General features: G+C 41.3%; 1 protein-coding gene across 2 annotated transcripts in view; it reads right to left on the bottom strand.

Moving 5' to 3' along the window:
- Positions 1-1,433: 1,433 nt before the first annotated feature.
- Positions 1,434-20,027, bottom strand: part of C1QTNF7 (C1q and TNF related 7) — a 53,676-nt gene continuing 35,082 nt past the window's right edge. For both annotated transcript variants that reach the window (XM_026846847.1, XM_026846848.1), the window contains exons 2-4: positions 4,310-4,505; positions 3,160-3,405; positions 1,434-2,437 (exon numbers count right to left, since the gene is read on the bottom strand). In XM_026846847.1, coding sequence (XP_026702648.1) covers positions 1,806-2,437; positions 3,160-3,397 — 870 coding nt within the window. In that variant the 5' untranslated portion in view covers positions 3,398-3,405; positions 4,310-4,505 and the 3' untranslated portion in view covers positions 1,434-1,805. The remainder of the gene's footprint in view (positions 2,438-3,159; positions 3,406-4,309; positions 4,506-20,027) is intronic.

Genomic DNA, 20,027 nt, shown 5'->3' with positions numbered 1-20,027 from the left:
GAAATGAGGGCACAGATACAGGGTGCATGGATTAATGTTCCATACATAAAAGCAGTGCTCATTTTGCAGTCTCAGCAGTATTTTTGTGTAATTTTCTTTGGTTGTAATTTTCTTAATTAAGTCAAGTACACAGTAAACCCCCAGAAATTTCCCTCTTCCTTGGTCACAAATAAAGTGGGATCAGGAGCTATGCAACACAGACCACTACCATTTGAAAGAATCTAAATAACTCTTAGAAATAACAGGTTGCTGTAAATCTGGGATAAATAGAATAAGAGTGTAAATTCTTGGAAAGTAAGAGCACCCAATTAAAGATTGCTAGTCTTGACTTAAAGATGTTGACTGCTGGAGAACCCATGATGTTCCTAGGTACTTTTACAATGATTGATTACAACCACTGGTAAAATGGGTTTCTCATTTCCAGTGGGAATTGATAGTTTCTCATTGGTGGACCTTGCTGTATTCCTATCTGATAGAAGAAAGTGCCAGCTACTACCAGAAATTTTATGTCCAGATGGGTACTTACAGGCTGTTATCAAATCACCTCTTAACCTCATTGACAAGAAAAATAAATTGACCTTGTTACATCTCTTGTGTAATCCGCATGGGTAGAACGACAAACTTTTTTTTTTTTTTTTCTATTTTCAAGTAAGTTTTTGAAACATTGACAGAAGTAGCAGCTTCATAAGTACTCTTTACTCCTACTTGTAATTCGATGTATCATACATCCAAAGGGCTGTAGCAACAGCCTACTCTGATGACTTATACTTAGCTGACTTATACTTAGCTGATTATCCATGAGGTCCCGTGTACCTTTTACAAGTTCAGATTTCCTGAATGCCGTTTTTTGTCTTGTGTGTGACCTACATTTATTTCATTGCATTTGGCCATATAAATAAGTCTGCTTTAATGATATGACTTGTTTTTTTCCATATAATTTATTCTTATTACTGGTTATTGTTCTATCAGTTTTTTGGCATCCATAATTTTCTTCAGCAAAAATTTTATATTTTCATCCACACTTCTCATAAAGTTATGAATAGCTTTGAAATAATAGCAAGGCTGCTTGGGATTGCACTGAAAATACCCACGTTGAATACTGATTGTCTATCTCCAAGTTTTCAGTTCTCTCAGTTTCTAATTATTTTATGTTTAATACCTTTGTTCTGTTCTGTCCTTTGGTAAGTGTCATTGGGCAGTCCTCAGCTAGTACAAATCTTCATGTATTTATTAGGAGGTTTTTTAATTATTAATATAATTTTAATTATTAATATAATTTGTTGGTGTCAGTATCAGATGGTCTCTGTGACCTGTTCAGCTGCATCCTGAAGCAGGCATTCCTGTTTTATTCCTCGCCTTTTCCAAAATCAATGTTTTCTCTGTTTTTAATGTATTTCTTGTCTTAAAATGACCAAAGATCATATTGCTGTCAATTGTTCAATTTTACTTTAATGTCATATACAAAATATCCATTCTATATTGCAACTTAATATATTTTATATAAAATCCAATGTACAGTATCTTAAATTTGTTTAAATATTGTTATTAACATTTCTTTCAGGAGGAGTCAGTCCTGGAGTGATGCAGTCTTTTGTTAGTTGCAGTTCCTTTTGGTATCCCTGCTGTTTGGTAAAAAATCCAGCTTAGATTCTAGAAGGATCCTTAGGAGCTCATATTTGGTTCCTATCAAAGCAAAAATAAACTCCCAGATATTTTTTTTTTTTTTCAGATTTGTTCCCCCTGCACAGCTAGATAAGATTCTGTGCTGGGGTGTCCAGTTTTAATATCATTTGACATCATTTGCTTCAGAGATCATCTTCATCTGATAAAGCATCAAGGTAATCTGTATCAACATATAAGAGAAATCCAGAAAACAAACTGTCTGCCCACGTTGGATCAGAAAAGAGACCATTTTGGTCAGTGTAGAAGATCTCAAGCCATACTTCATCTTCTGGCTGAAGGTAGATCACTGTGGATCCAGAAGCTACATCATGGTTGCCTGTGTTCGCGTCAAATGTCTTTATCCGGTACTTCCCATTGTGAACCAGCCCAATCGCAAGATGCTTGTTTGCTAAGGTAATATCATATGAAAAATAATAAATCCCTGGGATGGCACAAATAAACTTCCCTGTGGAAGGGTTGTAATGCTCCCCCTCATTGAAGAGGACTTTATTGAATACAATTGGTAATCTTTCCTCTGGGTAGCTGGTGGTGATGCCAACAGAAAAGGCCGATTTCAGCACTATCTTTCCACACTTACAGACCCCTGGTGTACCTGGCTCTCCTCGGTCTCCTTTATCTCCCTTAGGTCCAGGTGGTCCAGCTGGACCTACTTCACCTTTGGCACCAGTCAATCCTCCAGGTCCTTTTTTACCAGACTGACCTTGGTCTCCTTTCTCTCCAGCTGGTCCTAATGGCCCAGTCTTTCCTCTTAAACCTTCAAAAACATTTTAAGTTAGTTAATCGTTGCACATATCACCTCAGTAAATGATTGTGTGGGCTACTGTGTGTGCCTGAACAAACAAGAAAAACATGATCAGAATTTCAAAATACTCCAAAAATCCTTTCAAAATTTTCTAGTAAGTTTACAAAAGCAATGGCAGGTTGGAACAGAGAACAGGGCTCCACAGCCCTTTGCTTCTATATTACTACTTTTGTTCATATGTCTTGATTACACATTGAAGAATTTTATTTGTAATCAGTCCACTGCTGACTGAACTATGGGCACTGCTGATGGGAAGGACAGCAGCATGGCTGCCTACATAATGATACTTGTGCTCTAAATATCTCCTACTATTGAGCAATTTTATTGTGTACCTAGATACCTGCTAATCTTTTATTCCTGGCTAATGGCACAAATAAGACTGTTTACTTGACACCACACATGCTTCATTTTTCCCAAACTCTTTCTTAGCATTTATGCACAGGGAGGGTATGCATTTACATTTATTTACACAGATTTCAGTATATGCATATTAGACATATCTAAAATAGATCTGCATATTTTCTTACTCTCACTATGTATACATGCATCACATTTAAACCACACAGGCACATACACACATTCATCATGTATATATATATATAAATATATAACAGTGACGATGAGAGGTCTTACTTTGTTGTACTACTGTGTTAGGTTACACAAATATTCAATACCTGCACTCCCTTTTTCACCTTTTTCTCCCTTCCTGCCATCTCTACCATCTCTTCCTGGAAGACCAATGCGTCCGTGTGGCCCTGGGGATCCGCCGGCTCCAGGGGGACCCGCAGGGCCTGGCAAGCCAGGGATGCTACAGATGTATCTGGTGTAGTAATTTTCTCCTTTGAGCTGGCTTTGAAGAGGTTGTTCGCTTGTGTAGATGGCAAAACTTGTAACGTAAAGCAACACAAACATCCTTGGATCTGGAAAAAATACATCCAAATAAGACTATGCATATTATGGCATTCTAGTCACATGCAGATGGCTCTGAATATGCTAATAAGGGTGACACTGCGGTGCGTTATGCACAGGTACACTGGCACAGATCAGCCTGGGATTTCTGCATTACCAGAATCCATGTAGCAGGCAAGGAGGAAAATCTGTCCGCTTGGACATTTTTCTGTCCACTGTATATGTTACTGTATGTCTTTCAAGTAACCTGTAGACTGACAGAATAACTGGTGAATACCAGCTTTTTTGGATGAAACTTTGACAAGTTAAGAAAAGAATCTGTTTTTTTTCAATGCTAAGTCCTTTGCTTGCCTAGTTTATTTTGTCTTTGGGACCTCCATAAGATTTACACAGAAAACCCCTTTTGCTGGTGGGGGTTATATTTGTGCTAGGAGGATGTGCCCGTAGGAGCAGTCTCTTCTAGTGAGGACAAAGCTCACACCTTCATTTCATTTTGCAATTTGCCCTTATGGTTGCAAATGGATCTCCAACCTGAATAGCTGCAGCAGAAAATTGCTGAGCCTGCAGAAGGGGTACCAGTAAACGAGCTACAGCTTCAGTGCCTGGTTGGAAACCCTGATGACTGCAGCACTAATAACCACTTCTCCCTAATCGGTCAGGTCCAACGAGTCAGCTGCCCTATCGGAACAGATGGAGTGTGAGCTAGCTGCTCACAGGTTGGGTTTTTTTTAAGCCTGCCTTGGATTGTCGTATGAAATTAACCGTGTTGCAGTATCTTGCAAGAAAATTGTTTAAAGCTTTGTATACAGTGTTTGGGTGTTTTCTTAAACAATTGAATGTAAATTGGATTTCTCTGTTCCACTATATACTGGGAGACTAAAGAAAAAACACTGTACAAACAGTTGCATGCAGTACCTGATGTACAAAGGTGTCTTAAATTAGTGTTGCATTAACAGAGAGTCAGTTGTGGGTCAGGTGAGATTTTGCAAGTCAAACTGTTGTTTCTAGTTCCTTTGCTGTATTCTCAGAAGTCTTGTGTGGGTTTTTTTGTTGTTGTCCATTCCTTCAGAGCTAATTTACAGCATTCAAGGAAATCAGAATCCACTGGTTTCTGTGGGGAGAAAAAGAAGAAATGCAGTGGGGGATTCAGAAAAATATCTGTGTGAAATAATATCTGCCTTTTTTTTTTCAGTGAAACTCAGATTCATTCTCAAACTCAGAGTTAAAGAAGTTGCAAAGTGAATTAATCTAAAAATTGTGTTCCTATTCCCTTTTCTGTGATACTGATTGGCATTGTCTGATTAAAAAACCCAAACTGTTAAATTTATTTGCAGTTCATGATATTTCTACTGCTATATGGCAGTAGAAATAGTCAAACCTATTAGGCAGGGAAAAACACCAGCATATACACATACACAGTCTTAATGAAGAATCTTTTCTGTTTCACAGAATAGAAAATTAGAAACTGTCTTGGTATCAATGGCAGTGCAGAAAAAACATGAAAATATTGTAGTTGGAGAGAAATATGCAATTCTCCAAAATTTTCTTCAGTGATGTATATTCTGCTTTTCATATGGAGCATCTTGTATCAAATTGGCAGAAACCAAACTAATAATTTTGCTGTCATTTGATAAAGCCTTACAGTACAGTCAGGCACAACAGCCTCTGAGAGTGGATTAACATATGAATGCTTAACATTACAGCAGAGCAGCAAATGATAACTCCAAGGCAGTAGTTAGCTACAAGCACAAACTTCACAGCCATGTCTGTTCTGATGTATTACTGAGTGTACCTAAATAAAGCTTGTGGGTTTTCATAGGACTTAAATCAGGAACAACAAAGCTCTCCACAGAGAAGAACAACTTTGAGCACTTAGCCAGGAGGGAGCAGCTTGGAGGGAGCTCATGCCTGAGACTGCATATGCATCTTACACAAAGCTGATGGATAAGAAGCAGATACGACCTAAGGATCAAGGACTGGAACAAAAACTGCCCTTTGCCAGATGGAAGTCTGAATCAGTAGGCTGGATTGTTCCCACACTGTGTTGCATGTAAGCCAAGAAAAAACAGCCTCAACAACTGTTGGTTTTGCCTATGTCCAGGATCTTTTACAAATCAGAGTAAGAGCCTTCACACAGTTGTTCCTGTCACTGGCTGGCCAGTAACTTACTGATGCATGAATCTGTCTCCAGCTCCCAGACCTCCCCTGCTGTTCTTCCCATGTGCCTACAGGAAATTAATTAGTCTGGGACATGTGTTTCTGCTAAGGCCATGGGAAAAAGGTCATTTGGGAAAGGTGAGAGGAATGTGGTTGTTGAGATAGGGATGTGCCTTAGATGACTGAGGCATTGTGGTTGGAGAACCACTTTGGGAAGGAGAAGGCATAGAGGGGAATATGTGGAGCTTTCAGCTATGGGTTGGGGGTCTTAAGGAGTGATATGACTGTGAAGCAGAATGGTGGGACTGTAGGAAGGGGAACAGAGCTGGGATTGGGAGGAAATGGTGGTAATGTTCAGGTGATGATGTTTACAGTCTTGAATTTAGGCTTGGGGGGAATACAGAAGGATGCTTGCAACAGTGGTACCCAACAAATGACATTTAGGAAACCATTAATTAGGGCACAGAATCAGGACTTTCCTTGTGCTTTCACTTTAGACTCTTGCATTTCTTCCTGCATAATGGTCCAATTTTAAAAGGAGGGGTGGAAGGTGCTTCTCTTTGTTATTGCAGCAGTCCTTTGAAAAGTGTGAATCTCCTCAGACCAAGGAAGGATGTACAGCACTGAACCCATGCCCCCTGGTTCCTGGTGAGTGCTCTAGAAAGGAATTGTAAAGTTAAAGGTGAATGATAACATATGACTGTGCTTTTGAAATTTTAGTCTGAATTAGGAGGCCAAAATCAGAGATTTCAGTTCTCATGGGCTTAAAAATTTAGACGGTGGAATAGACCACCCAGATCACTTTCTCAGAAATCAGAAATGTTGCAGTGAAATATTTGATCACAGAGAGTTAGCTGGTAGGCAGAATTGTAAGTCATAAATTACACTCTGTTCCTGGCTTCTGGTTGTCCTTTTCAAAGACATAAACTTTTGTCCATAAACTGTGGCAGGAAACAATGTCATTTATATATGCCAAATAATTTTTCTTCAGGGAAAAACAACATTTGAGGAGTTCATTCTTTTTTCCAAATATTGAAAGCCAGAAGAAGCACATGGTATTCTTGTTCATAACAGTAACTGTCATCTTCATTAAAACCATCACCAAAAATAATAACAAGAATTATATGAATACAGCATTAGAATAATCTTATTCCAAGTTTAGAAAATGGCATTTCAAGAGGTTCCAAATCCACTAGGTAGAGCAAGAGTGCACGCCAAGGCATTCACTGGAAGACGATGGACATGCTGATCAGTTCAAATGTGCAGTGATTGCTGGAACAGCTTTCCTAAGTGAGGGTGGCAGATTAATTTGTTCTGTCACGGTTCAAATTGCATAAGCAGCATAATCATGCCCTTGTGCATAAACTCAAAAGATCATCTGATTCATCTGATATTAGAAAAATATTAAAAATGTTTTCTGGACCTGATAACTTGTGGCAGTCTGTTAAGATGACAGATCTAAAGAAACAATAGATGCATTAAAAGTAGCATGGCCAGTATGTTGAGGGAGGTAATTTTGCACCTCTACTCTGCTGTGGTGAGACCCCCACCTGGAGTACTGTGTCCAGCTGAGTCCTCAGTACAGGAAAGACATGGACCTCCTTGAGTGGCTCCAGAGGAGGGCCACAAAGAGTATCAGAGGGATGGAGCACCTATCCTATGAGTACAGACTGAGAGAGTTGGGACTGTTCAGCCTGAAGAAGAGAAGGCTATGTGGAGACATTATTGCAGCCTTTCAATACTTAAAGGGGTCTTATAAGAAAATGGGGTCAGACTTTTTAGTAGGGCCTGTTGCGATAGGACAAGGGGTGGTGGTTTTAAACTAAAAGAAGGTAGATTCAAACTAGATATAAGGAAAACGTTGCTTATATTTTTGTATTTAGATATAAGGAAGACAATGAGGGTGGTGAAACATCGAAACAGGTTGCCCAGAGATGTTGTAAATGCTCCATCCCTAGAAGCATTCAAGGTCAGGTTGGATGGAGCTCTGAGCAACCTGATCTAGTTGAAGATGGCCCTGCTCATTGAACAGGATTTGGATGACCTTTAGAGGTCCTTTCCAACCAAAACTATTCAATAATTCTGTGATTTACCTTGAGAAGATGCTCTGTACGTTACATTCCCATTGAAGCTAGGTTCTAGACAGGAAGTATTTAACATCAAGCCACCACCACTGACCTTTCTACAGAGCTTTGGAAACAGTGGCTTGCGGTTTAGCATGCCACACTGCAGTTTCTTTGCACTGTATTATTTTTATGTTATTTAAAATCTAAGTCTTAATTATGGCTTTTTCTCAGATATTTTACACTGATCATTCCCCTTCAGCTGGGCACAGGTTTCTGCATCTTCCAGCTTGGTTTGTGTTATGGGGCACTATGCTGGACTTCCAGAGCTCCACACATAAGACCATGCCTTATGCTAAGGAATCAAGACCGCAGTTGGCCACCACCATCACACTCCTTGAGTTAGCTACACAGTCAAGCAGTCTTCACATGGCTTTACATTGTCTTCCTTTGTTTAAGAAGGGGAGAGTGACCTGACACTTTTTGAGCAGTCTGAACTTTTGATTCCCAGTACCAGAATGGCTGATGGTGCCCAAAGGGATCAATCAGCCAGTGGGAAGGAACATTAGCTAAGTGTTTCTGAGAAAACAATCCTTAAAGGCCTTATTAGCAATGCTGACATTTAACAGTCTCACTCACTTAAGTTTGTACTCAGTCACGTTTGAACAGTCTCCTTCATAACTACATTGAATGCAGTCAGATTCTTCAACCGCATCGCAAGCATTCATGAAAACTAGAGCACTTACTTATAATCAGGACCAGAAGTTCAATGTGTTTGATTTTTAAAGCATCAAAGGAGTGGGAGTCATTTTATTTCTCAGCATCTGACTTGAAGCATAGTGTCTCTGGTTGCAGCCATTACCATTATTTGGAAAGTTGTTTTTACTAAAAATGCCATAAAAGATGGTCAAGGCATGTATCAGTGAGATAGTCTGACTCAGCTTGGGGGAATTTTAACATGAGGGCTGGCAGGCGAATCAGTTTCACTGCCAGCTGTACCAGAACACACAAATAAATGAAACCTGTCAGAATTTGCTTTGACAGAGAGATGAGAAGCTAGGCCAGTTGCTTACACTTGGCAATTAACATGGAGACAATAATATGTTTGCTTTCAATGTAGTGAAAATCGGCCAGGACTTAACACTGTAAGACTCAGGATACAAGTGTCCCTACAGCTTGGGTAGGGGCTTCTTTAAAAGGTTTTCTTTGTTTTCTTAAAATAAAAAAGAGTCAGGAGCCATAAATCACAAGCTGTCTTCAGGGATGACCTGCAGTTTTCAGAGTTAGTTATGAATCTGAACTGGAGTTAAGCATGTGGAGGCATGTAGGCATCTGAAAATGTGGATAGTTGCCTAGAGGAGTGTGCTGATCTCCCATGGATTGCCTTTCAGTTCAGGTGGGCTTCCTCTTCTTGGTTCCTACCCAGCCCTTGCCAGGAGATTTTCCATCTCCTATCTTAGATCATTCTGCTTTACCAACCTTGCAGTGATAGAAGTGGAGAACAGACTGGGAAAACCATTTTGGGTGGCATGGAAAGAAGAAAAATAGAGGGTGCAAAAAGAAGATGTCAGACTGCAAGGCACCTGAGGACAAACAAGAACAAAAGTCATAGATTATTGCCACGAGCCATAAGGGCCAGACTTCCACTGCTTTGTGCTCACTTGTGTTCATACCAAAATGTCCATAAAGAACTCCCACCATGAGAGCAATCCCTTTGCACAGGGGTAAATGATGGGAACCAGTCAGCAAAGCGAGCTTGTGACACACACAGCAAGAACAACTTTAGGAACTTCACTGGATTTTTGCCTGAATACATTCTAGTCCCTGGGCATGGCTTAATTCTCATCCCCTCAAGGCAAATGTCATTTATTAGCTCACAGGCATCTCTGAAGATGGATTCTCCTTCACCCAGTTGCTCCCTTGGTAACACCATATTGTACCAAAGAACAGTATTCATCATTTAAAAAGAATCATGCAGAGAAGAAAGCTTCCAGACCCTGAAAGGGACACTCCTTCCCCAGCATAGTTTTATTTTGGAAGTTCATCAAATGATATCACCCAGGCATGGTGCCTTTCTGGGAACCCTGCAGAAAAGTAGACATCCAGCCAGGGACTACATCAAATTAGGCAAAGACCAAAGAAGCAATTTAAATGCTTGGGCAGGACTAAGCTGGTTGATCTCCCCTGAAGCAAGTTGGAGAAAGCTCCCATAAACTTCTCTGCCAAAGAATCAGCGGAGGCTGTGACATGGGGCAGGGAGCAGCCGTGTTCAGCTGAGTAGCAACCTCTTGTCCCTGTTATGTACATGGAAGAAGACATCTGTTTGGGGCTTGACACAAGTAAATTTTTTCACACTGCAAACAGTCACTGTTAGCAATACTTTTAAGTGTACAAAGGATCTCTCTGCACTGCTGTTGCAACGCAACAAGCCATTAGACTTTCCAAGAGGGGAACTGGAAATTTTGCCTACATGGGCAAATCCCCAACTAGAAATGGCTTGTTAAACACCATGGCCCCTTCAATCCAGGTGATTTTGTGAACAGTTCTTAACATACTGGGGAGTGCAAAGGTTAAAATATAAAGGATATAAAGGATGAAATATAAATTTTCTAACTTCAAAATTTGGATAAGTATGCATGTCTGACAAGACTGTGGATGACTCGTTAGTTTTTATTTATATGACACTTAGACGATGTAAGGCATTGTAAAAGCCATATATGGTAATATGAATTTAATTATCTTAAACCACTCTGAATTTTATTGCTGAGAGTTTGTATGTTGCAGAATAAAGTCAGGAATTTCTGAAGTGCTCCATGATAGCCAAGCTGTGCTACCAGGTACGGCAGAACTGCACAACAGAGCTCAGCTATTACCAGTCCTGAAAAAAACTCACTGCAGCTCCCAGGTTCCTGCTTGAGAACCTTCGAAAGATAAATGCATTATTGTGTCTTAGAAGATCAGCATTCTGGAATTAAATATTCCTGGGTAAGAAATAACTGTGGTGTGTGTTGGGTTTGTTTGTGTGGTGGGGGGTTTTGGTAGAGGGGAGGGGGCTACAGCAGTGGCCCCTGTGAGAAGCTTCTTGAAGCTCCCCCGGCTCCAAGTTGGACCCACCTCTGGCCAAGGCTGAGATGATTAGTGATGGTGGCTGTGTCTCTGTGATAACTAAGTAATAATTAAGAAGGGGAACCTGAGAGGAGGGGGGGTTGTGAGGGAGGTACCTATGCGAACATGGAGGTCAGTGGAAGAAAGAAGGAGGGGGTGGGGGGAGATGTGCTGGAGCAGATGCCCCCCTGCAGCCCTTGGAGGACCCCATGCCGGAGGAGGTGGCTGTGCCCAAAGAAGGCCAGGACTCTGAGGGGAGCCCATGCTGGGGCAATTCACTGCTGGGAGGACTGTAACCCACAGGAGGGACCCACACTGGAGCAGTCTGTGAAGAGCTGCAGCCTGTGGGAAGGACACACATCGGAGTTCTTGGTGGACTGTCTCCCATGAGAGGGACCCTCACGCTGGAGCAGGAGGAGCCCTCCCCCTGAAGAGGAAGGAGCTGCAGAAACAACGGGTGATGAACTGACTGCAACCCCCTGCTGTCCTGTGCTGCTGGAGGGAAGGCGGGAGAAAAATTGGAAGCGAAGCTGAGGCTGGGGAAGGAGGGGAGGGATGGGAGGAAGGTGTTTTTAAGATGTGGTTTTATTTCTTACTGTCCTATACTGATTGATGAATTAAGTGGTGGTGGTGGTGTTGTTCAGATGAAATTGATATTCTTTTTCTTCCCCAATTGAATCTGTCTTTTGTCCATGACCATAATGGGTGACTCATCCCTCACTGTCATTATCTTAATTCCCAAGCCTTTTGTTTTATTTTTTCCTTCCCATCCCTGAGGGCAAAGGAGTGAGAAAGTGGTTCAGTTGCCCTCTGGGCACAAACCATGACATGGTGCTAAGAACTTCAGGCTGAATTTTCAAAAGTTCCAGTAAATTCCAACTTCTACATATGACTTTCACACATAGAAAATGCACTGCAGGGGTAATTGAGTACCTAAGTCCAAATTAATGAACCATAAAATCTGTGACATACCACCTAGAGCATGAGTGGCTGCCTTAGCCTAGAGTTTCTGAAAAGGGTCTCTTCAGGCACATCCGCAGGAAGAGTGTTGTGCAACAGGGGTACTCAGGACAGCAACATGAGACCTAGGCTGTGCACACCTCACATGGCTCAATGCCCAAGAAGCCTGTAGCCACACAAATACTGTTACCTTTCTTGCAGCACTATGTGCACAGTGCACTGCACTATCCACTGCCCAGAGTTAACGGCAAGGTCTCCATCTTCTGACCCTTGGTGCACTGTTGGCATGTTCAGGAGAACCAAAGAAAGCCTCAACATGAAACCAAAGAGACAAAATTAAGGGGGAGGTTGTGGCTGTTGTTCTGGTTTTGGCTGGGATAGAGTTAATTTTTTTCATAGTAGCTAGTATGAGGCTATGTTTTGGATTTGTGCTTAAAAGAGTGTTGATAATACAGAGATATTTTAGTTGCTGCTGGGCAGTGCTTACACAGAGTCAAGGCCTTTCCTGCTTCTCACACCTCCCCGCTATGGAGTAGGCTGGGGATGCACAAGAAGCTGGGAGGGGACACAGCTGGGACGGCTGACCAAAGGGATATTCCACACCATGTGATGTCATGCTCCGCATGTAAAGCTGGGGGAAGAAGAAGGAAGTTGGGGACATTTGGAGTGATGGCGTTTATGTTCCCAAGTAACTGTTATGTGTGAGAGCGCCCTGTTTTCCTGGGGATGGCTGAACACCTGCCTGCTGATGGGAAGGAGTGAATGAATTTCTTGTTTTGCTTTGCTTGCATACGTGGCTTTTGCTTTACCTATTAAACTGTCTTTATCTCAATCCACGAGTTTTCTCACTTTTAATCTTCCGATTCTCTCCCCTATCCTGATGTGAGGCGAGTGAGTGAACAGCTGTGTGGGGCTTAGTTGCTGGCTGTGGTTAAACCATGACAGCTGTGAAGCTGAATCTTACCGAGGTGTAAGTCTTAGGAGGCAGTGTATGATTGGGACAAATGATAAATGCATTTAAAAGCTTAAGCCTTACTGTAAATCAGTGGGGCTTGAACTTCTGAAAGCCTAAAGCATTTTGAAAATGGTGTGAGCTTTGAAGCCTCACGTGCTTTCAAAATGCCACCCACGTTAACGTATATCCTGGGATGGCCAGGCTCTCACATCAACCCCGGTGGTCTCCTCCATGCTGATGCTCTAACTTGTCAGTACAGGAGATAAAAATCTGGTCTCAAATTCAGCATAATTTCCTGACTGTGACCGTTCTAAGAAAAATCCTGTTCTTGTGGCGTGAGTCTACCTCAATGCTATTACTTCAATAATATTACTTCTATATTTATACTGGAATAGAAAAGGGAGAATTTGGCCTTGTTTAGTCACATGTGTGATAGTTATGCTCAATGTCAGATTCGGGAGATCGGAGCCAGGAAGATATAAAAATAGAATTAAATTTATGTAATGTCTGCTTTTGGGTAATAGCACATTTAAAAAGTATGTTTCTTCCTGATTAAATCAAACCTTTAAGTAACAACTTGATTTTCACCGAGGTTGACCTCTTAGCAAAACTGAAGGACATGCACATTAGAAAGACACCTCTAAAGCATTTGGAGCTGGAAAATAAAATTCCATTTAAATTCTATATGCTATGGTATTTTCTTACTGAAACACAGACTTGTGTTTTCATAGAAGTGCAGAAGGGGCAATGCATCCTGCCTCCCGTCAGGCTTCACAGGAACACCAGCTCCACCCAAGCCTGTTGGTACCCAGCAAGCACTCACACAGGACCTGCATTTCTCATTGATAGGCCTGATGTTCTACAACTTCACAACTTGCCAAGGTTTTTCTGTCAGGCAAGGGCTGGCTACTCCCTGGGGCTGGGAGTGGTGGATCTCCCCATGCAGTAGCAGAGCAGGGTCTCACTAGCCAAAGCCTGTCCCATCACCCCAGCAGGTACCAGGGCAGCCCTGGAGGCAGCCACAGGCATCCCCAGCATCCAAGGCCAGACCAGGACATCTTCCTGTGGGTGGGCGTTGGCTAGGCTGAAATGGGGTCCTGGACCATGGACAGGGTGGTGGAAGACCCCAGGAGAGGCTGGCAGGGACAGTCAGGGATGTCAGTGACCTCATGACTCTGACAGTTTGTAGTTATTCAAAGAGGAAAAAAGCATTGTGACCCAATCTGGCAGCATAAGTCTACTCTATGCATATGGAAATAACAATTTTCAGCACAAGACATTCAAAAGTGTTTAATTCCATATGGATCCTTATCCCTCTCCCCACTGCAACATTTACTACACCACATAGCCAATTTGTGTCCGTCAGGGTTTGCTCTTGCTTTCATCAGTCTCCTGGTGAGAACCTTTTCTATGGTGGACTGTTTATATTTGCAGGGTCTCAATCTCAGTTGTTTGGGGGGGGGTTTAATACATAAACTGTTAGGTATTGTGAAGATGTAAGTGTCAAGCCTGCTTATTTGAAGAAATGTTTTTAGAACACATTGAGAAATCTAAAATCTCTAAGAGCTTTTTCTTATTGAAGTAATGCTGACACTAATATTTTTTCCTGTGTATTTCTGACTTGGACCTTTCAGGCAGGCAGCTTTAAATCTACAAGAAAAAAGCTTACAAAGGAAAAAAAAAATTCATTTGTTTTCTAATTTGTACAAACCTCAAAAATGAAAAACTCATGCTGTTGTATAGAGCTTTGGAGACTATCAATCTGTTTTGGTAACTACTACAGCATACTATGTATGCTAACAAATTTTTAAAAATAATTTAACAAAGAGGAGAGGAGAGGAGAGGAGCAGTTTTGTTTGACACAAATTCATCTGACAAATTTGTCTCACACAAATTTGCTTAAAAGAATTATGTTTTTTCCTGTGATATGATAACTTCAATTCGATACACATAATCATTTGCTAGCCTATTCTGTACATACTGAAATCAAATGCAAATATCTTTCTTATTAGTGGTGTTTGATCAGATTCACAGAGTGGAAGAAAGAAAACAGAGCACGGAGTTTTCTTTTAGGGGATCTGATTTTTGTTCCCGGATCAGAAATGTCTATTCCATGGCAATTATTTAATCTTATGTGTTTCTATTTCTTCATCAGTAAACCAAAACCATCAATAATATCAGACAACATTACTCTGCTGATGTAAGAGCAGGTTATTTCAAAAGCACTTTCAAGATTCTGCTATTTAAAGTAATTGTGAACTGCCATTTCAAATCAGTTCTCTCATGGGAGATTAAAATGGATGAAGTCAGCATCATTCCTGCAGTCTTTTCTGTACGGTGCAGATGAGGTCTAGCATCTGATAACTGGTCATTTCTGACTTTGTAACAGAACATCAGCCATATTCTGCTTATCATTAAGTATAAAATTGGGCCTCATGTAGTTGGGCATAGCTCTACTGAAATGACTTGCACTGTTTTTATATCTGGCCTTGAAGGTGTTTTCTCACTTAAATTCTTGCAACAATAATTTGACTGTTTTTTGAAATCTCTCCTGTCTGGGAAGTGTTTGTTTCCTTGGGTTCCTCCAGAGAACAGAAGAAGCTGCAGCTTCTAGTCAACTTGCTATTCTTCAGTAGGAAAGTCTGACTTTCCTCATCCACTGGTAAAGAGTATCTTGACTTTGTTCTGTATGTGTGTGATGCTTCAGGGTGATCTCAGCAGGGTCTTCATGGGACATAAGTGGGCATTCCTGGATGGTCTGAAGGTCACAGAGTGTTTAAGCAAGCAATTTAATTTCATTTTCACTTTAATTTGCCCTGATCTCAGCCTGCTAACAAGTTCCACCTAACCTTGAATCACGGGCTGTTAGAGTCACACTAGGAATTCTCCAGTACAGCTGGTCTTCCCCACATTGATTAAGACACCACTGTGCAGCAAATAGCACAGATGGAGACATCTCACCCAAATGTAGCTTGCTGAGGGGAGTCCACGTAGCCAGTAAATGTACATTTGGATGGACCCTGGAGTGCCCGGGCACAGCACCAGAGGTGGTCCTCTGGAGAAGAAGCAAACAGGACACACAGGTAGCACAGAGTCATATCCACAGATGACAAAGTCTTGGGGTGCACCTGCAGCGCAAACAGGGCCCAAGGTAGTGGTATGTAGTAGGCTATGCCAAAGTATACATATTTCTTAAAAAGAAAAAGGGTTTATATATAACCCTCTTTGTAATTCCATAATCAGTGAATATGACTTTGCCTTATAGTATCTGGAGTTTTTCTCAGGTTTTTCGTTCAAATATCTGCTGTTATAATTTACAATGATGACAGTAAACTCAGTGTTATTTTACAGTTGCAACTCCATGGCAGCTGTCTGCCATGAGCCTTTTTGCATTTTAAACAGAAACCTTGATTTAAATTTATTTCTTAAGAAATTCTGGCTAGTCTAAGACAAACAGTATGCTAGAAACACTTCTGATGATCTGTCCCCCAGAGATTTCCTTACATAATTGTTAATACAAATAAAATATATAAAAAAAGAGGAGTCATGCAAGGCTTAGAGCATATTAACTTCAAGTTTCCATCAGGGTAAATGGTTTTTCAATTTCCACTTTAATGGAAACCTACAGAGATTCAGAATGTATTGACTTGCAAATAAAGTTGAAAATACATAAAACATGGAGAAGCTTTCTCTTGCCTTGGTTAAAATGACCTTTCCTTTCAGTGATAAAACTATTTAAGTTTTATGGCATGGAATCAAGATATAAAAGTGAAAAAAAATTCTTATAATTTAAAGTCTCTCAGATCAGTTCAGGCAGTTGTTTTTCCCTCAGCCAGGGCATAATTTTATCGCAGACAAGTGTGTGTGTGTGTGTGCGCGCGCATGCATACACATAGACATCTGTACTTTTACCAGCCAAATGGGTCTTGTTCTCACTTAGCTTTTCTTCAAGGCCCTGGAGTGTGGTGGATGCATTTTATGTCTAAGATATTATTAAAGATTTTTTTTTCTATTTGACTTTGACTGATGGAGTTAATTTTCTTGAATACAGATCTATTCTCTGATGGCCTGAATTAACGGTGTACTTAGATTTGTTTCTAGCTGATAAACAGTAAGCTGGCATGTAATAAGCTGTTTTGTTGTTCTTATCTTTGTGATAGGTATCTTCACTGGGCACTGCAGAAAGCTCTGTTTTGCTATTTGTGATTTTGTTTATTGCTTAAAATACACATTATGTCTTAAACAGGATAATTGCAATTGAAAACTCTCCTATGCTCAAATGTCATGTCTTTCCTGCTTAAAATTCTCCATTTCTTTCTGTGAGATGCTGTGATATCTTATGAGGCTTCTGGTTTTCCTCTGCCTTTGGGAAAGTTTAAATGTATGTATGTGCATATATATATATATATATATATATATGTATACACACTGTAAAGTTAAAAAACAAGGTTTATAAATTTATCAGCTCATGGGAGAGAATAACAAAACACTTCATTTGGAGACAATTTTACTGGCACAACTTCTCTCTTTAGTTTCTATCTATTCTGCTTATTTTGTTAATGCATGAAGCTAGATCTCTGCAGAAGTTCATAAGCCACTGCTGTTCCTTCTCCATAAAATGAATTGGTGTCCCAGTTTGTTCTCTTGGTGGTAATTATGAAGTTATCCATAACAGTCATTTCATTATGTCTCTGTTTTGGGATTAAAGTTACATACCAATGACTTGTAACTATGATCAAGAGCCTCCTAGCCCTGTACCCTCACTCCCTGGCAGTGCTCTGTAGCAGGCTCTTGTGCTCTTCCCAAGGATGTGGGAAGCGTGCAGCAATGCTTGACGAGAGGTTATCTTCCAGCTTCCAGTGCTCTGCAGCTGAAGTCTTCTGAACTGGAGATATTTTCTGAGTCTTTGCTCTGTGTCAGACTTTCTGGACTCTTATCCGTAAACTTGGAAAGAGTTTAAACTTGCTTTTCAAGACATTCCTCACTGGTAAATTTATTGTATTAATTATGCACAGAACACAATTGTCTCCCTTAAACCTTTTTGTCTCCCTTAAATATTTTTAACTGATATTTCAGTTTGGTTTCATTTGCGTTATAAGAGACAGTGATTGATCTGCTCCTAAGCATGTTATCTTTCTCAGAAAAGCAGTAACTTTGGACTTCCTATGATTGGCACAAATATTTTTGTTGGATATTTTTAATTTACAATTAAAATTCTAGTGTTTATGTGGTCCACTAAATTGTAAGACCCATATTCTCTTTGGTGTATTAACATTAGTAAGCAAGATTCTGAACAACACATAAGAGCAGCTTTCATGTTATGTCCTCAGATCAGCGTAAACCCATCATCTCTAGCAAAAATGTAGTACAACTGCAAAAGTACGACTGCAAAAAATGCAGCTGCCTCAGAATGTGTTGTCTGGTCTCTGTCAAACATGTACATGGGACAGAATTTACCCATTGTAGCGATCAATGTTTTGCTACACTTAAAAGGCAAGAAAAGTAGTAAAAAGTAAAAATAATGTTTTCCAGGAGACATTTGTGGCTCCTATAGAAAGAAAAAACCCTTTGAATTCATCAAAGCTGCATAAACTCTCACGTGTTTGCTACAGACAGCTGAAAGGACAGTATTCCAGATACTCTATAAAATACTGCTTTCATTGGCACACTTTTAACAAAGCAATCATGGTTTCTTAATACAGATGTGTCTCATTATTATTCAAAATCAAGTCTGTTTATTTATCTGTTTTAACCACAGAATGTCAGATTGTACAGACTCTTGCTTTGCTTTCCATGAGTAGCCAGCTGAATGTAGTGGTGTCACTGCATGGCGTCACAGCCACAATGCTGACTAGGTGACAGGGTGATGACATTTGCCATTCTCTGTTGGGGCAACTCTCCTCCTCCTTCTCTTCCTCTTTCTCCTCCTCCTCCTCTTCCTCCATCTCCTCCTCCTCCTGCTACTGCCAGCACAGAGCTCCCTTCTTGCTGGGCTCCTCACACTGATGAGCTCTTCTCCCAGCATCAGGAGCCAAAGGTTGAAATCTGTCCTGCTCCCAACAGGCATATGGTGAAAAGACCCTTTTTTTCCCTTTGTTCCCTGCCTATTGGGATGCAGATTCTTCTCAGTTTTCTCTTTAACTGCCAGACACTGAGGCTGGAGATGAGGAGGAAGAGGAGATGCAGCAGCCTGCGAAGCCCAGGGGCAGACAGGACCATCCTGCTGTATGTCCCCCCAGATTGCCTGCGTGTCCACACAGGACTGAGAGGAAGACCTGCCTGTCTGGAGAGCAGTGGGGTGGCAGGGAGGTGGCAGTCTGAAGGCTGAAGACATGTATGTCCCCACGGCATGATGCTACAGCTGGCTGAGTTGAAAGATGACTGGGAAAAGTCCTTAAATGGAAATCTCAGATGTGGAACTTGCTTTTCCTGCCAGAAGTCTGGACAAAGTAGACTACTGTAGTGAACATTCAAGCTGTGGTGAGCCCAGATATCATAATCACTTCTTTCTGTTTGAGGTCTGTCTTCAAACCATGACAGGGATGCGGTATGCCAGCAGTTACAGAAGAAGGACCTGTTGGAAGGCCACAGGGTGTAGGGTATACCCTGACCACCCATGCACTGCTGCTACCCTCCCCTCATTTACAGACCTTTGAAGACTAGTCCTCTTTTTCAAACCCCAGAAGCAGAGATCTTGTGCAGGTGGTACCACATGTGCAGAAGTAGTTGCAGCCCAAACAGCCTCCATTCCAGAGACCTTCAACTATAGAGAAAAGGCAATAAGGACTCACCACCTATTAGCAAATGTTGTGTGTTTGGCAAAAACAAGGATCCCATCAAGCGAAGAGGTTGTTCTGTTTCAGAGTTTCATCTGTAAGCTACTTTTTTCTATCATTTTTGAAACCTTTCCTGTTCCTGCCCTGTTGGCAGGTGTCACAGTGAGGCCTGGGGAGAGCCAGGCTGTCTGCAACTCTTTCTGTGCCCAAAAGCTCAAAGACTTGGAGGTAGATGGGCAGCTGAGATCTGCTGTGTATAGTGAGCACATGGAAACAATGCGGCTGCCATTTCCAAATGACAAATTGTTGGTAGCTCCTGGGTTTTGCACAACTGTGTTTTGATATCTCAGAGGGAAAAATGAACGTAGCCAGAGAATAAAGCAAGAGGTCGTGCAAGTCTCTCTGTGATAGCAAATGGGGAGTTTGAGCTCTTGCCTGGAGAAACATCTGCTTTACGAGAGGAGGCAGGGGACAGGCTCATCTGAAGAGCAGCAGGACATGGCTGAGGCTCCTCAGCCTTCTCACCTGCAACAGCAGCTAAAACCACAGCGGGGAGATGCCAGCAGGAAGAGGCCAGATGGAGGCTTTGTTCAATGTCCCTCTTGCCCGTGAACTTG

Source organism: Athene cunicularia (genome assembly GCF_003259725.1).
Source record: "Athene cunicularia isolate RWA chromosome 4 unlocalized genomic scaffold, athCun1 chr4_part1, whole genome shotgun sequence".
NCBI classification, from domain to species: Eukaryota; Metazoa; Chordata; class Aves; order Strigiformes; family Strigidae; genus Athene; species Athene cunicularia.
Note: the sequence above shows the minus strand (reverse complement) of the source record. Positions and strands in the feature narration are given on the sequence as shown.